This window comes from Astyanax mexicanus, chromosome 1 (genome assembly GCF_023375975.1).
Source record: "Astyanax mexicanus isolate ESR-SI-001 chromosome 1, AstMex3_surface, whole genome shotgun sequence".
NCBI lineage: Eukaryota > Metazoa > Chordata > Actinopteri > Characiformes > Acestrorhamphidae > Astyanax > Astyanax mexicanus.
Genome location: NC_064408.1, coordinates 126,638,127 through 126,655,000, shown reverse-complemented (window position 1 = coordinate 126,655,000; position 16,874 = coordinate 126,638,127). Strand labels below are relative to the sequence as shown.

The following is a 16,874-nucleotide window of genomic DNA, read 5'->3' as shown; positions in this document are numbered from 1 at the left end:
CAGCAACAGGTGACAATAGATAATTGTAAATAGGAATTCTTTTAGGCTAATCTGTGGTTCGCTCTGCAACACTAACCAGTTTTTCTTGCTATTGGCAAAAAATCTATACTCAGGTTGTGCAATAACCTCGCTGTGGTTGCTTTATTAGAAACACCTTTACTTGTTCTTCCACTCAGTTGCCACTGGATCGGAAATAGGGCTGCAACGATTAGTCGATACAATTGACAAAATGTTGATTATTTAAATTTAAATCAATTACAAATTTCATTATAGATTAATCGTTAATTCGTATAAGTACTGCATTACACAAAGTGATTAGGACAGAAGCGCAATACGAGATAAGCCATTTCCGGACGGGATTAGTTTCTCAGGGGGTTCTGGGATATTTTTCTCTTTTATGTGGGTCCTCTGTGATTTTATTCCTGTCCAGAACGATCATGTACGTGTTTTTCCTCTGAGAAAATTACAGGCTGATTTATCCACTGTTTTTCTCTGAACTCCGAGCTCCTCCGGTAATTTTAGTCCCGTCCGGATCCACATCTCTGAGTTTCGTCTCCTCGCTTTTAATAAAACAGCTATTTGTCCACTGCCGGGCACTGTAATTACACTTTGGACGCACATTTCCATGGAGATCCTCATGAATACAACAGCGAGTGGAGAAGGAGGAGCTACTGAACGCAATGTCATGTGTCCGAGAAAGAAACCTAAAAACTCACTGGTCCTCCTGTTTTTTCAATTGCATTTATTTACTAAATATATGTAATTTACACATTTAAACATCTAGACGCGTAAATGCCTTTTAAATCTCATGGCAGCTGTTTCTATCATTTTTAGAGATGGCAGAAACTAATAAAACGCTCTAAATTATTATTATTAGTTGCAGCTCTAAATGGAAACCCCTGTCTTGTGATGAGGCACAGTGGTGTTGATTGGATGCCCATTGTTAGTTAGCCGGTCAACAGGTTCTGTCAGTGATCCCGACTGAAGAAGTTGCTGTAAAAACACAGCACATAGTTTCCTCATCCGCTTTCTAGTTAAGTCATTTCCTATTTTGTGTACTGGGTGCGTGTGTCTGGTGAATGTAACAATGGGTGTTTAGTAAGGCTTCACAATAATATTGTAATATATCGCTTATAAATATATAGCTTTTTTTTTTGGAACATAATTTTAAACTGATACATGCTGATGTATTTATTGTATGCTGAATGAAGAAACGAGCGACGCTGGCCGCACTACTACAATTGGCCAACACTGACCAATAAATGTACCCTGGGGTGTAGTCTTCTGTAAGTTATAATTGTGTATATCAGCATCAGGAGATAAAAACATGCATCTTTAAGTGTGGTAATTAGGTGTAAGAAAACATTGAAATATATATTGTACATGATAATATTGTCCAGTGCTTTTCCTGTCAGTGCATTGCTACTTACTTATTTTTTTTTAAGTTGTAAGAGTTTTTATCTTGTATTAGTCTGTAATTAGCTGAGCTTTTCAGTGCATTAAATACATTCATGGCGGTGTGTTTTTGGTCTTAGGGCGGCTAGTTTGGGCGTACAGTGGTGTGTTTTTGATTGTATAGTGGTGTAATTTTCATGTATAGTGTGTGTTTGGTTGTATAGCGGCTTGTTTTTACCTTGTTCTTGGCCGTATGGTTTTGGTTTTTGGTCTTATAGCGGCGTGTTTTTGGTCTTATGACATTTGATTTTGGGTGTATGGCAGCGTGTTTTTGGGTGTATGTCAGCGTGTTTTTGGGTGTATGTCAGCGTGATTTTGGGCGTATGGCAGCGTGATTTTGGGCGTTTGGCAGCGTGTTTTTGGGTGTTTGGCAGCGTGTTTTTGGGTGTATGGCAGCGTGTTTTTGGGTGTATGGCAGCGTGTTTTTGGGTGTATGGCAGCGTGTTTTTGGGTGTATGGCAGCGTGTTTTTGGGCGTATGGCTGCGTGATTTTGGGTGTATGGCAGTGTGTTTTTGGGTGTATGGCAGCGTGTTTTTGGGCGTATGGCTGCGTGATTTTGGGTGTATGGCAGCGTGTTTTTGGGCGTATGGCTGCGTGTTTTTGGGCGTATGGCTGCGTGTTTTTGGGTGTATGGCTGCGTGATTTTGGGCGTTTTGAGTGTTTAGTGGGGTGTTTTTCGGACATATGGCAGTGTGGTTTCGGGTAAATGGCAGCATGTTTTTAAGTGTATAGTGGGGTGTTTTCGGTCGTATAGTGGTGTGTTTTCGATGTAAAGTGATGTATTTTCAGTCGTATAGTGGTGTGTTTTTGGGTGTATAGTGGTGTGTTTTTGGGCGTATAGCGGTGTGTTTTTGAGGCGTATAGTGGTGTGTTTTTGGGTGTATGGCGGCAGGTTTTTGGGCATGTAGTGGTGTGTTTTTGGGTGTATGGCGGCATGTTTTTGGGCGTGTAGTGGGGTGTTTTTGGTTGTATAGTGGTGTGTTTTTGATCGTATAGCGGTGTGTTTTTGGGGCGTATAGTGGTGTGTTTTTGGGCGTATAGTGGTGTGTTTTTGGGCGTATAGTGGTGTGTTTTTGGGTGTATAGTGGTGTGTTTTTGGGCGTATAGTGGTGTGTTTTTGGGCGTATAGTGGTGTGTTTTTGGGCGTATAGTGGTGTGTTTTTGGGCGTATAGTGGTGTGTTTTTGGGCGTATAGTGGTGTGTTTTTGGGCGTATAGTGGTGTGTTTTTGGGTGTATAGTGGTGTGTTTTTGGGTGTATAGTGGTGTGTTTTTGGGTGTATAGTGGTGTGTTTTTGGGTGTATAGTGGTGTGTTTTTGGTCATATAGCGGTGTGTTTTTGGGTGTATAGTGGTGTGTTTTTGGGGCGTATAGCGGTGTTTTTGGATGTAAAGTGATGTATTTTCGGTCGTATAGCGCAGCTGTGTTGATGAACAGCGTAATTACAGTGAGTGGATCTGTTTTGGAGTGGTGAAGCTGATTTTAATTAGGTTGGAGTGTAAACACAGCACTTAAATCTGGGCGTGTGGGTGGTTCGGTGTCTGTGGGTGGTCCGTAGGTGTCTGCTGAACGGAGTGGTGGTCCGTGTTTGGTGTGTTGGGCTGGTTTGTGTGTTCACAGCTGTGTGCCATCGGCAGACTCTGACAGGGAATTTTAACCATTTCTGGAATTCTGACTTCCTCTGTTCACCTACCCTTACCTTGTTCTTCCACTCACTGGCCACTTTATTAGAAACACTCACCTTACACTTAATATATTAGCCACTTTATTAGAAACACCCTACCGAGCTTCTGCTTCCTGTCACTGTCACTTATTGAAAACACCATATGTACCTTATACTTGGTATACTGGCCACTTTATTAGAAACAGCAATGTTTTCCTCGACATCCTCATAATGAGGATGATTTGAGGACAGGTGTGCTTTGTGATCCTAAACGGCCGACTCCTCATTTGAATACGTGGATAAGAGTACTCGCTGTTGGTGTATCTGAGTATTTGAATATCCGAGTTTATCTCCACAGCCTCACTCTCGTTTCACCAGCGGCTCGTTCTCCTCTAGCTCACCAGCCTGGATAATGTCTTTTTCCAGAAGCTAAAGGAGGGTCATTATTAGAAAGCAGGGCAGTTAATTCGTCGGTAGAAGTGGAGGATCGTGAGAAACGATGGAACTGTGTTTCGTACGGAAAGTTCAGGTTGACTAAGGGTGCTTTAAATTGATTTGAAAAAAAAAGCAATTGCAAAACTACAATTTAAATATATTTATTAAATGCTCAAAATGTTCTATATTACAGCAGACATACCAAAAATCTACAATACATTTACCTCATTAGCACTATTCTAATCATGCATTTACCTCAGCAGTGCTATTCTATTAATACATTTATTTTAGACATGCTGTCATCTTAGACTTACCTCAGTAATCCCTTTCTACTTATGCGTTTACCTCGACAGACCTGCTCTAGTCATACATTTACCTTAGCACTGCTATTCCACTCATGCATTTACCTCAGCAGTGCTATTCTAATCATACATTTACTTTAGCAGCACGATTCTAATCATACATTTTACTCAGCACTGCTATTCTAATCAGGCATTTACCTCAGCAGTGCTGTTCTTATCATATTTCTACCAAGCATTGCTATTCTGTTCATGCATTTACCTGGGCAGAGTTGCTCTAGTCATACATTTACCTCAGCACTGCTATTTAATCATACATTCACCTCAGCAGCACAATTCTAATCATAAATTTCCTCAGCACTGCCCTTCTACTGCTTTTACCACGACAGACCTGCTCTAGCTATACATTTACCTCAGCACTGCTATTCTAATCATGCGTTTATCTCAGAAGTGCTGCTGTTCTCATATTTCTACCAAAGCATTGCTATTATGTTCATGCATTTACCTCGACAGACCCGCTCTAGTAATACATTTACCTCGGCACTACTATTCTAATCATGCAAACGTAGGTGAAGATGAACTTACAGGATGTAGTAAAGATGTTTAGTGCACTCAGTCACAAAACTGCAGTGTTAAACTGAAACTATCAGGAATAAATACAGTACAGATTAAAGTGCAACAATTACATCAGGCTTGCTTCAGTCTGAAAATGATCTATTTAGAGTCTTCTTAATGTGAAACCTGGAGCTGAGAAGATTTTAAATTGCTTTTTTAAATTAAGTTTATTGTGCTGTGCCCAGTTCGTCATGAGCGGTGTGTTTTAGCCTAATTATAGGCAGGTTTTACTAGTTTATATTTGCGTTTTTAAAGCCAGTTTTAATGAAACAGTAATTTTAGCATTCAGTAAATTTGTGCAATTTTGTCATCATGCACAAAACTAGTTTTGTAGCTTAGAAAGTTAAGAGCACAGGGTTATCTACTTGTATACATGTCTGTTTAGCAATGTGTGCTACACAAAACAGCTGAATGCATTTACTTGAAGTAGGGCTGTAAGAAAATATCGATATATTTAAAAATAACATTTAAAAATAAGTGAAAAAACAGGCACTGGGTGAAAGTTTGATTAAAACATGATCAATCCCATGAAGATTTACAAATTGTGAAAGCTTTACATCTCAAATCATGACATTTTTGAGCAGCTCAATGTCTTTTGGTAGAAAGAAAATTAATAATAATAATAGCATGTGGCTTTCTCCTAGCATAAATGTGTTGTAACAAATAGGTCTGTCACGATTTCATTTTTTGTGGACTATATATCATTCCAGAAATTATTGCGACAAACAATATTATTAAATTCAACTGACAAAATAAAAATAGTATAGAATAACAAAGCAATTATACTCTTTTAAATACAACAACATTTTATTTATTATAGTTTAGAAAATATATGTATTTTTCTTAACCTGCTGCAGTCCACACTGGTTTTATGGAGTCACAGTTATTCAAGCATGAGTGGAAAATATACTGTTCACTAGGGGTGGGAAATTTGGCCCTAAAATATCTTTTAAATTAAGATATTTCATGGTATTTTTGCGATATCGCCAGTATCGTTATGACAAAACATTGAAAACTTTGAAAACATTTTTTTTTTATATTTTTTTCAAGAATACACTACTGCAAGAAAATAAAAATGAAATTAAATTAAAATGAGTAAAATAAATGATACTGGACATATATAATCTCTCTATTAGATATATAATGGAAAATGAGAACAGTGCGATTTTTTTTTTCTTTTGCTTAAAACAATATTGTTTAGGATATTTTAAAATGTTGCTGATATTATTGCGTATGATATGATGTGTCACACCCTTACTGTTCACTGTATTTGAACCAATGTACAAATGAACACAGTAGAAGATGATGAATAACAAGTGAAAGGGGAACTGACAAAAAACGAGAAAACGCACACCTCTCCTGTGAAGTATCTGTATATCTTTCTTCTTCTTATGAATGTAAATAATTTCTTTTGTTGTAATGGCCTGGTGCTGTTATCTGTGAGGCGTGTCCGCGGTGTTCCTCTGATTACGCCGCCGCTCTGTTTGTTTTATTCTGAGAGGTTAGAGCCTCTCCCACTGTCGGTTCTTCACGCCTCGCTCTACCTCTCCACCTCTTTCCCTTCCTGAGAAAATCCAGTCAGTGGTCAAACAGCACTCGTATTGTGGGTTTGAGGGGAAATTGATCTGGTTTGATTGTTCTGGTCCCGTCAGTGCGCTCCTCCTGCTCTGGAGCTTCAGGTGGAGGTGTTATAATCTCAGCAGGGAGAACTCGCGGTTTGGCGCTGCTGCCGGTGTTTCTGCCGGAGCTGAATAGCCTCATTCTGATTCGGCCTCTCGGGAATTTCTCATAGCAGAACTACAGAATCTTCCCCTCGCCGCTGCCGCCGTCACGCTGCTCTGGAGGCTTGTAGAAGGTCTCACTCTAAACAGTCATCATGGTGAGTTCAAGATTAAGGTCTGTTTAGTGATTTTAGTGATGCTTCTTTTTAGATTATCTGTTTATACAGCTTATAGTGAGTGTTTGTTTATAGTCACATACTTTGATTATAAAACTAAATAAACTCTATTAAGGACTCTCAGTGGAAGTTAATAACTTTCCTCTCGACTTCAAAACGCACAACAGTACTAGGGCTTAGATTTTCTGCTCAAACCCAAGTCTGGTTCCAGGCAGGATTGGGTCGGGCTCAAAAAAATAGTCTGTGAAGTAGGTGTCTGTTTTTTTAATGGTATTTTTATTTTATATAAAATAAAGGCGTAGGGGTGGGCGATATGGATCTAAAATAATATCACGATATTTCAGGGTATTTTACTTATATATACTTGACAATATATGAAAACAGATAAATAATTAATTAATTTCAGGAATATAGTGTAATAGTATAACAGTATAATCATAATGTGGCAAAATAAATAATGTAGCATAAAATAATATAATGCAGCAAAAAATATTGCAGAATATTTAGTGCATGAATATAAACTGCAAACTGAAACAATTATACAATAAATACACCTAAAGCTTCACAGTAAATAATAGACTACTTTTAAGACAGAACAGCCCTATTATCACGATATGGATTTTTAATATCATGATATTTCTGTGTCACGATATATTGTATACCATATAATATTGCCCACCCCTAATATGGTGTGATAATCACAAAATAGCAAAGTAACCAATCAAACTACTTTTTTTTCCACAAAAAAAGTTGCACAAGTTGCACAAGTCAGAATGTAATAATCACACAGCTCTGGGGCTCACGCACACATAAGATTGCTATGATGTGTGTAGTTGTTCTTAATAAACATTGTTCTTAAATAACAGGTCTGCACTTCTTCAGTGTTGCAATGATAATTAACAATGAACAGATTTTACTCAGATTTCAAACATCCCGAATAATAATAAAAAAAAACCTCAGTTTTAATGCTGTTCTTACTAAAATAATGTGGGGTTTAAATCAGGGTCTGGCTCTGGCTAATGACAGTTTATGGGTTGAGTCGGGCTGGGGCAGAACGGGTTGGGCTGGATGTCCTAAAGATGTTCTTAAAGATGTGTGGCAGGCCTGACCCTATAGCAGGAATGGATGAGAAGGAAAAATATATGATTTATTTGGGTTTAATACTGTCTGCAATCAAACTAAAGTGAAAGGAACTTTGAGAATTACAGTTTTATCACTTTCCATGCTGTAGAAACCTTTTCAGATTTGGGGTTGTGCATATAGTTAACTAATGCCTGTAACATTTAAAGATTTAGATTAACATTTATATCACAATCAATTCGGTTAATTTGAATTACAGTTTTAATGTGATTTTCAAAATGGAGTAATCGCGATTTTGCAAACAGACATTTTATCTTTTTAATCTAAAATATTGGAAAATGCTACTCATTTCTGAAGTGTTTATCCATCTTCTATTGGTTAACGGCGCCTCCCACAGACTAACCCGCGCACATTTTGTAAACATTCCACCAGTGGAATAAAGCATATATAAAGATAAAAGAAAAATCTTACCGCTTCTAAAAACTGCAGCGTCATCGCTCTCCGATAAGGATCTGTGATTAATTGTGAAAAACAATAATAATTTCTCATTCTGTGACACGTTTAGTGCGTTATTTCTTAATTATCAGCACAAACCTGCGTTCTGAAGTATAATCCATCATCTATCAGTGGAAGCATGGGCTTGAAAACAAAGTTTTAAATCATTGATTCAAACCCAAAACGTCTGAACACCAAACTGATATATATATATATATATATATATAAACATTTTTACAGGTAAACTTAGTTTTGAACCATTTCTTTGTCATCTGTTGTAGGGAAAATATCTGAATTAGAGATTTTTATGGCCATAATTGTCCAGCACTAACTCAGATCAAATTTCTTTGCAGTGCAACTTAAAAATAAAATGCTTTGGCGCGCGTCTGGTGCTGGAAATCAGTATACAGTAGTTTTGCACCATTACTGTATTGGTGCAAGGGCCAGTACTGGTGCACATGCACTGCATCACTATATGTAAGAAAGAAATAGAGAGCAGCCATATCGTAAGGCAGTCCTACACTTGACTTAAGGCAGCAGTGTGGGGCTATTAATTATTATGTTTCCCTACTTGCATGTTTTACTGCACTTTATTATTATTATTTTTTTTAAATGTGCAGCTACCAGTTAATTCAATTATTGTAGGTGCATTATACTTTATTTGGAATACAGAACACTGCATTTAGCAAAAAAAAAAACTTATACAGATTGAAATCCTATAAATATGAGAATTTATAGGCATCTTTCTAGTATTTTATTTAGAGTTTACAGTATCGGGACTCCATATCTGAAGAAATGGCATTGTCTGCATGCATCCTTAATATATTGAGAATGTATATCCATTATATTGGGGGGGGGGAAAACCTTGAACTTGAATAGACATTTTATAAAATGTACTTTATATAAAACAAAACATCAGGTTGAGGTCGGGACTCTGTGCAGGCCAGTCATGTTCTTCCACACCAAACTCTCAAACTTGCTTATCCATGCTTTTATGGAGCTTGCTTTGTGCACTGATGTTCTGTTTTGCTGGAAAAGAAAGGGAAATTTGTCCCCAAACTGTTTCTGCAAATTTCGTAGCATAAAATAGTCCAAAATCTCTTAAAGAGCATCAAAAGTTCTTTTCACTGGAAGTAAGAGGCTGAGTCCAAATCCTGAAAAACAGCAAAACACTATAATCATAATGATCCCCCCTCAGCCAAACTTTACACTCACCACAATGCAGTCAGACATATACTGTTCTCCTGGCAACCGCCAAACTTGATAATACAGCATGCATGCCTATTTTCTCTAATTCATCACTATATATCAATTACTCTCAGTTATAGACTTTAATAGACTGCACTAGTCGTTTTATAGACTGTATGAAGTAAACTCTGGGCAGGGCGCTGCATGGACATCAGTATATCAGTATCAGTGGAATTTTCCCACATCGCTCTGCAGACCGTGTTTATCTCCTGACCGCATGCTGAGAAACGAAGCTACAGAGAGCTGGAGCTCAGCAGGACCTGATACAGGATCTGGAGTGGAACTTTCCTGTTGCTTTTGTTCGTTAAAGTGTTTCAGAGGGATGGAGGCAGGGGTGTAAATGTATACTGTAGACTTAAGCAATTCCCTGTATGTTTTAAATGCATTGTCGTCTTTAAGCCATGATTTTAATTCCAAATCACAATGGAAATGAGGGTGTGTTTGGAGAAATATAACTGGGCGTGTTAGTTTTATTAGTTTTACTGGAATCGGCCCAAACAAAATAGCTTTAGAAAGAGTTTAACTCTTATTGTTACTTGGTTTAATAATGAACAGTATATTAATAAAAAGTATACCAAATTTAGATCATGCACCAAGAAGTTCATTGAGTTCATTGTTGGATAGAGACTCTAGTTTAGATCCTGTTGGATCCACTATGCTCTATGCTGCTAAGATTGAGATGGTTTGATGGAGTATGATGGAGGTTCTACAGGTTCTGTATGAATCCTGCAGCACATTTACCCACAGATGTTGTTACAGCTTGGCCTGTAGATCCTGTAGCTCTACACTGTTACCCTGCATTCAACGCAACAGGCGCCAATTCATTTTCAATGGCAGGGCGTGATTTGTCCCTGCGACATGCGACAGGCGATGAACGACAAAGCGGCAGAACGACAAGCGACAGAGTCAACTTTTTCTCAACCTTTTATAAAAATTATGACGCGATGAAGCCACATTCTAACCCGATTGGCTTCTAGCATTTTTTCGGACCAATCACAAACAAGGCAATCCGAGGTCCTCAAGCTCCTGCACTCTGAATTTTTGGTTCCTTTCGCTGTTCTTTCTATTGAATGAGGTGGACCCACGTCAATCTGCAGGATGGCTGCATTTCCAGCGAAGGTAAATCACTGAAACAGCCAAGAGTCTAGCAAACTTGTGAGTTATAGCTGGAGAATAAAGTGACCAAGCGATTCCTTTTTTGTGTCTTTTTTTTCTTGTCGCTGGACGACACAAGCGACTCGTCGCATTTCAGTGTGAACTCAGGGTTAGGTTGAAGTTGAAGCTGCAGAGTCCCAACTGCTCCATAAATGCTGAATTGGTGATAAATCTGAACAGCGGGCAGGAAGAGGAAGTGCGGCAATCTGGTGGAGACGTTTCTGTATTGCTGGGAAACCCTTGCTGTGTGTGGGGGAACATTATCCTGCTGAAAAATGCTGCTGCTATCAGTTGGAAGTTCTGCATGAAAGGCAGCAACACATGTATCTGCGGGATATTCTGCTCAGATCACTGAGCTGATAATGTTCCTTCTATCACTACTAGGGGTTACCGACTGATGATCTGGGGATTCTCATATACTATAGTCAATCAATTACACCAGCAGTTTTTTAGGGCAATGTATCGCTCCACAGGAAAGGCAGGATTGAAGCTTCATCACGAGACCTCCACACTAAAACCCAATCGTCTTTGGGTCTTAAACTAAACCTGGATTTGTCGCAAAAGACGATAGAGTTCTAGTCTGTAACCGTCCAGGTTTCTCGTTCATGACACCACTGCAAGAAAATGTGATTGTGGCTGGATGATGCATGGAGTAGATGGCGGGTTTGTAGAATTTGTCCATCCCACTTCTCTTGTTTTCAAATGTAACCCTTTCGCTTGGAACAGAGTTACAAGGAAAGGGGTGAAATCCTCCCCCTAATAATTGAGAGAACCCTTGAAGAACCCAGTACAGATGTACAGATATATAGCGTTATAGCAGTGGAGCACTAAAGGTCAGCAACCTAACTGCTACTTGTCCACTTGTTAACAGTAGGGCGTATTGTATTGTGCGTCTTTAGAAAGGGGGCAGGTGGTGCAGCAATGAATCATTATTGCCCATTCCTTAACTCCTCTGTGATGTGGAGCTGAAGTTAGCTTCTATTTGCTTTTTGTTTTATTTAATTAGTATGTTCCACCTTAAGCGCGGTAGCCTCTTCGATATGTTGCACCATTGGAATAGGATGAAATGGGAAAGTTAGCTAGCTAGCTAAGTACTGAGATGAAGTACTAGCACTTTTTTTAATGCTTGTAATGAAGAAAATGGCTATAAAACATTGACTTAAACTACACATTAAACTCACATTAATATAGAAAGTGGTTATCGTGATTTGTAACAAGGAAAACACTCAAATTTATGGATTTCTTTGGTTACTTGTTCCATACAGTCTTGCCAGAGACTCTCATAGCTCTCAGTTTTGAGTGTTCCTCTAAAAAAAATCTTAGAATGAAGCCCCAACACTTCCCCTAACCTCTAACCTACCCATCCAGCCTAACAAGAATCAGAACACCCTACTCCTAGACATGAGCCCTTGAAACAGAGGGGAATGGCTAAGGAATTAAATGGGTTTTGGGCCATAATACCCTTTAAAATTTGTCAATTGGGTTAAATGTCTTTAAGTTCCTTGTAGAGGCACTACTAACTACTGCTAACTAGTGAACGATCTCTCACCAGGAGGTGCACTACCCAGAAGTAGCTGAGAGCCGGTTTGATCAGTTTACTGTTGGTTCAGGATAGGCCTGTCACAATAACTACATTATCGACTTATCGTTCAATAAATGGACATGATCTCAGTCATTTTAATCATCATGATATCATCCATTGTGTTTGCACTGTGGGGGTGGCAACCGTGACCCGGAAGTGCAGAACACTGACACGGGGAGCGAATGAACTCTAAACTTAACATAATTAGGACATTTTTAGGTAATTTAAAGAAACAGAGAAACGAACCTGTGCGGCTCTAGTCGTTTAACTTGAGTGTCGCTTAGGTTTGTGTTGCCTCAGTAAGGTTCTTCATGACGGTCCAATGCGGGCCAGCTGGTACAGACCGGGGCTGCACTATAACCTACTTTGATTCAAGCTGGGAACTTTTTGGATTCCAAAATTAGGTGCGTAACCAGGAGCGGAAATGCTCATATCTTTAAAAGGGTGTAATTCCTTTGTTATTATATTATGTTATCATTTATATTAGTGCCATTTATTGATCTTAAAATGCCAACAGTTTTATCGTGACGGGCCTAGTTCAGGATTAGCAGATCTTCTCGAATTCCATTAATTTACCACTGTACTGATGTCTTATTAAGAAATGTCTCTCATGTTCTGTTGGAGCTGGGTTTCTGAGAGGACGACCTTGGACACACTGTGGAATTTGTGTCCCAGTTCTGTCCCACAGAACACTCTGCTGAGGTCATGTTCTCTGTGCTGTGTGTTGTAGAGAAGAGACCTTGATAGATAGATACAGAGATTTAACAGCAATAATAAAGCTACAAAACTCAGGGTTGTTCCACCAAATTAAAAAAAAGGAATAATATCTGAACATTCATATTGTTGTTTCTAAAATCCAGCATGATTTATTAGAGGTATTTGAGTCAGTAAAGCTGTGGAAGGTCTGTATTGGTCTGATGATGAGGGTGATGAAGGTGATGAGGGTGATGAAGGTGATGATGATGATGATGATGAGGAGGATTTGGAGGTGTAGGAGATCCATTCACTGATTACAGAGCAGCAGCAGCAGCAGGAGAGCGAGCGGCTGATCCAAGACTGAGCGTCTGCCATCTTTAATTAGGGGGAATCCTCTCAACCACACACACACACACACACACACACACACACACACACACACACACACACACACACACACACCTTCTTATGTAAGAAGCTTTCTTTTATCTCTGTCTGTGTGTGTGTGTGTGTGTGTGTGTGTGTACGGGTGTTGTAAAGTTGTTGAGAGGATCTGTTCTGATGAATGGGTTAGAAACAGGTAGATCTTTTTCTCTTATATAAATCCTTGTGTTTTCTCTCTCTCTGTTTCTGTCATTCTCTCTCTTTCTGTATGTATCGCTCTCTCTTTCTCTCTCTCTCTCTTTCTGTATGTATCGCTCTCTCTTTCTCTCTCTCTCTCTTTCTGTATGTATCGCTCTCTCTTTCTCTCTCTGTATCTCTCTTTCTCTCTCTGAATCTCTCGTTCTCTCTCTGTATCTCTCTTTCTCTCTCACTGTATCTCTTTTTCTCTCTCTCTCTGTATCTCTCTTTCTCTCTCACTGTATCTCTTTTTCTCTCTCTCTCTGTATCTCTCTTTTTCTCCTTCTCTGTATCTCTCTTTCTCTCTCACTGTATCTCTTTTTCTCTCTCTTGTTCTCTCTTTCTCTCTGTATCTCTTTCTCTCTGTGTATCTCTATTTTTCTCTCCCTGTATCTCTTTCTCTCTCTCTCTTGTTCTCTCTTTCTCTCTCTTTCTCACTTTCTCTCTCTATCTCTTTCTTTCTTTTTTCTTTTGGTTTCTCTCTTTCTATCTTTCTTTCTCTCTTTCTCTCTCTTTTTCTATCTTTCTCTCTCTTTCTGTTATTCTCTCTTTTTCTCTGTCTCTTTCTGTCTGTATCGATCTCTCTTTCTACCTTTTTTTTCTTTCTATTTTTCTCTTTGTTTCTCTCTCTGTCTATTTCTCTTTCTTTTTTTCTTTCTTTCTTTCTTTCTTTCTATTTCTGTCTCTTTGTTTCTCTCTCTCTCTCTCTCTCTCTCTCTCCGTGTTCCGGTAACCCACTAACCCTGTCTGTTTCTGAGATTAGGAATTGTACCAGTTTGTTGTGGAGTACCTCATGATTCTATCTTAGGGTGTATTAAGTTTTGTGAATTGTAATAGTTATGAAGGCAAACTGTACGCCCAAACCAACCCTGGAGGTGTTCTGTTTGTGGTGAGAATGTGATCCAAACTTGATCTGAACCGACTATTTAATATACTCCTCATAGTTAAACGGCTGTTCAGGTGCAGTTTAACCTGGTTTATTATACAGCTAATAATTACTACAGCTATTAACTTGCGTCTCATCTGCTGCTGCTCCATGCTAAATTTTTTAAATGCTGAAAACCGAGTGTGCAACGGAACTTCGTTTACTACGACATGCTGTTGAAAAACACAGTTTTTGAAAGATCAGCAGCTCATTTTTTACATTAATTATTGAAGCAGCTTTACACTGTACAGATAGCTCTTCCAGGGGCGCACTTTGGTGCGTTTTAGGTTTGTGCCTGTGTGAAAACAAACCAAACCGAGGAGGAAACACTCGAAATAAACTCATCAACTGCTTTAAACCAGAAAAAAACAATCTTAGTGATTAGCAAGTTCGCCTCCAAGCGCTGGGGTCTGGGGTTCAAGTCTCTATCTGGGTGGAGCTTCCATGTTCTTCCCATGTCTGTGTGGGTAAAATTGGGAATTCTAAATAAGGCAGAAAATTGAATACCCTGGTGGTGTAAGTACTCTATGGTGGACCAACTCTTCAATGTCCAATGCAGTCTTCCTGGTGGACGGTTGTTTCCGGTTGAGAGTAGTCCTCGAGTGGCAGTAAGGTGCTGTATAAGTGTAATCGTAAGTAATTAAGTAAGTAAGTAAAGTGTGAAAACACCCCTAGAGAAAGAACCGATCACAATCTCTAGCTTGGCCAAGAAAGGGAGTTTAACTGAACGATCGCAGCTCTCTTTTCTGATGTTCTTCAGAAATGTTAGCTAGCACAGTTTTTTGTTTTGTATTTGCTCAGTATGGAAGTTAGCATGCAGGAATGAGATCAGACACATCCAACAACTTTAAAAATAACTTTGCATTTCTTGTTCCTAATTTAGCGACACAGCAAATAGAAAAGTAAACCCAGTCTAACAGGTTCAGACTTTGTGAAACGGTAGTGATTTAGCAGGAAGCCTCCTGAACTGAAGATGATCTGAAGAAATATGTAACAGGGTTGATGTTCTTGTAGTATTAGAGCACTTTTCTTACTTCTTACTTTCCTAAAGGTCACGTAATACCATTACTGTCAGAATGTACCGCCTCCTTCTCTGCTAAACTATTAGATTTGTCTCCAGATCTGGGCTGATGTCTCCATTGTTCTGCGATTACAGCAGGAGAACTTTCCCATCAGAAACCTCCCCTCAGCTCCAGGCCTTTCTGTAATGGAGCTGCTTTTTGTTCTGGATAAACTGTAAGAATAATGTGATTAAGGTAGAGTTTCAGTCTGATTCACGCTCTGTATTAATGCTTCCTGCTACAGCTGCGTCAGAAAGCTTACATGTCTCAGTGTTTTGTGCGTGACGGACAGGATTTCTACCAGTTTTACTGGTTGCATTTCTGTTTTTGTAGTTTACTGTTAAAGGGGACAAGTTAGAACAGGTCTATGAGATGTGCAAAACATGCTCATGAAGTTCTTTCTCACTAGGGCTGCAACTAATGATTATTTTGGTAATCGACTAATTTGATGATACATTTTTTTTCGATTCGTAGATTAGTCAACGATTATTTCTGCCATGTCCTCAATCTCTAAAAACGATAGAAACAGCGGAACATTATATTTAAAAGGCATTTAAATGTCTAGATTTTGTTTTAATGTGGAAAGTACTACATTTAGTAAGTAAATATGTAATATTTGTAATATATCTTGTGTTTGGGCACTTTTGGAAACACACATTTTGATAAAATTTACCCATCTCCCATTGCGCCTCTGTCCCCAGCACCTTGTGTAAAGCAGTAGGGGTGAAACGATTACTCGAGTAAATCGAGTTACTCGATTTAAAAAATTGATTGAGGAATTTTCTGTGCCTCGAGTAATCGTTTATTTAATTGAAAAACTCAGAGCGCAGAATTTTGCAGTGACTTTTAATGTGACAACGCGCTTAGCGTTACATCACCCGCGCACAGGAAGCAGGAAGTGGAGGCGACAGAGGAGTTTTTTTGTTGAGAAGCGGGAATAGAGCAACAACTTCAAGAAAAAAGGGCAATAATAATTATGGAGCATTTAAGAAGGAGAATCCATCTCTGCTGTTCAGAAGCTAAGATGCACAACATAAAGCAAATCTTTATGCCTTTCTTATTGATTAATGCTCTGTAGATTTGATATTAAAAGAAATCGTTGTTGAAAATAATTTAACTTAATTTATTAAAGTACTAATTATTAAATTTGTATTGTACTCGATTAATCGAATCGATTCGATTAATCGAGTACAATCGAGTACTCGATTACTAAAATAATCGATAGCTGCAGCCCTATAATGCAGTATTCTTACAAATTAACGATTAGTTGACAATGAAATTAATAACAAATTTAGTCGACAATTTTTAAATAATCGACATTGTCGATTATATCGACTAATCGTTGCAGCCCTATTTCTTACATGAAGATAAAAACCTCTCCAGCTCTATCCTAACCAGTTTCAGCCCCTTTCACAATGAGCCGTTTAAGGGCTCTGACACTTTTACCACGGGACACGTTAGTGTTTGCTTGTGCTATATAGCAAAATAGGAACAAGCTAGTCTATGCTTAACTGTGATAGAATCACAAAACTCCTTCAACTTCTGATTTGCCCCATACAGTAGGTACAGATTCCTCCCTTAGAAGAAGTCTACTGGCTAATCCTGCTCTGTACTGTCTGAGCATCTCAACCAGCAGACCGAAATGGCC

At 38.7% G+C, this 16,874-nt stretch overlaps 1 protein-coding gene across 4 annotated transcripts in view; it reads left to right on the top strand.

Annotated features, from left to right (window-relative positions):
- The window catches only part of LOC103042549 (calcium-transporting ATPase type 2C member 1), a 185,594-nt gene that overhangs the window by 8,755 nt on the left and 159,965 nt on the right, over nt 1-16,874 (top strand). Inside the window, exon 1 of one of the 4 annotated variants that reach the window (XM_049468598.1) lies at nt 6,055-6,345. The exons of the other annotated variants lie outside the window; for them this stretch is intronic. Coding sequence (XP_049324555.1) covers nt 6,343-6,345 — 3 coding nt within the window. The 5' untranslated portion in view covers nt 6,055-6,342. Of the gene's footprint in view, nt 1-6,054; nt 6,346-16,874 lie in introns of those variants that run through there. 4 annotated transcript variants of the gene reach the window in all.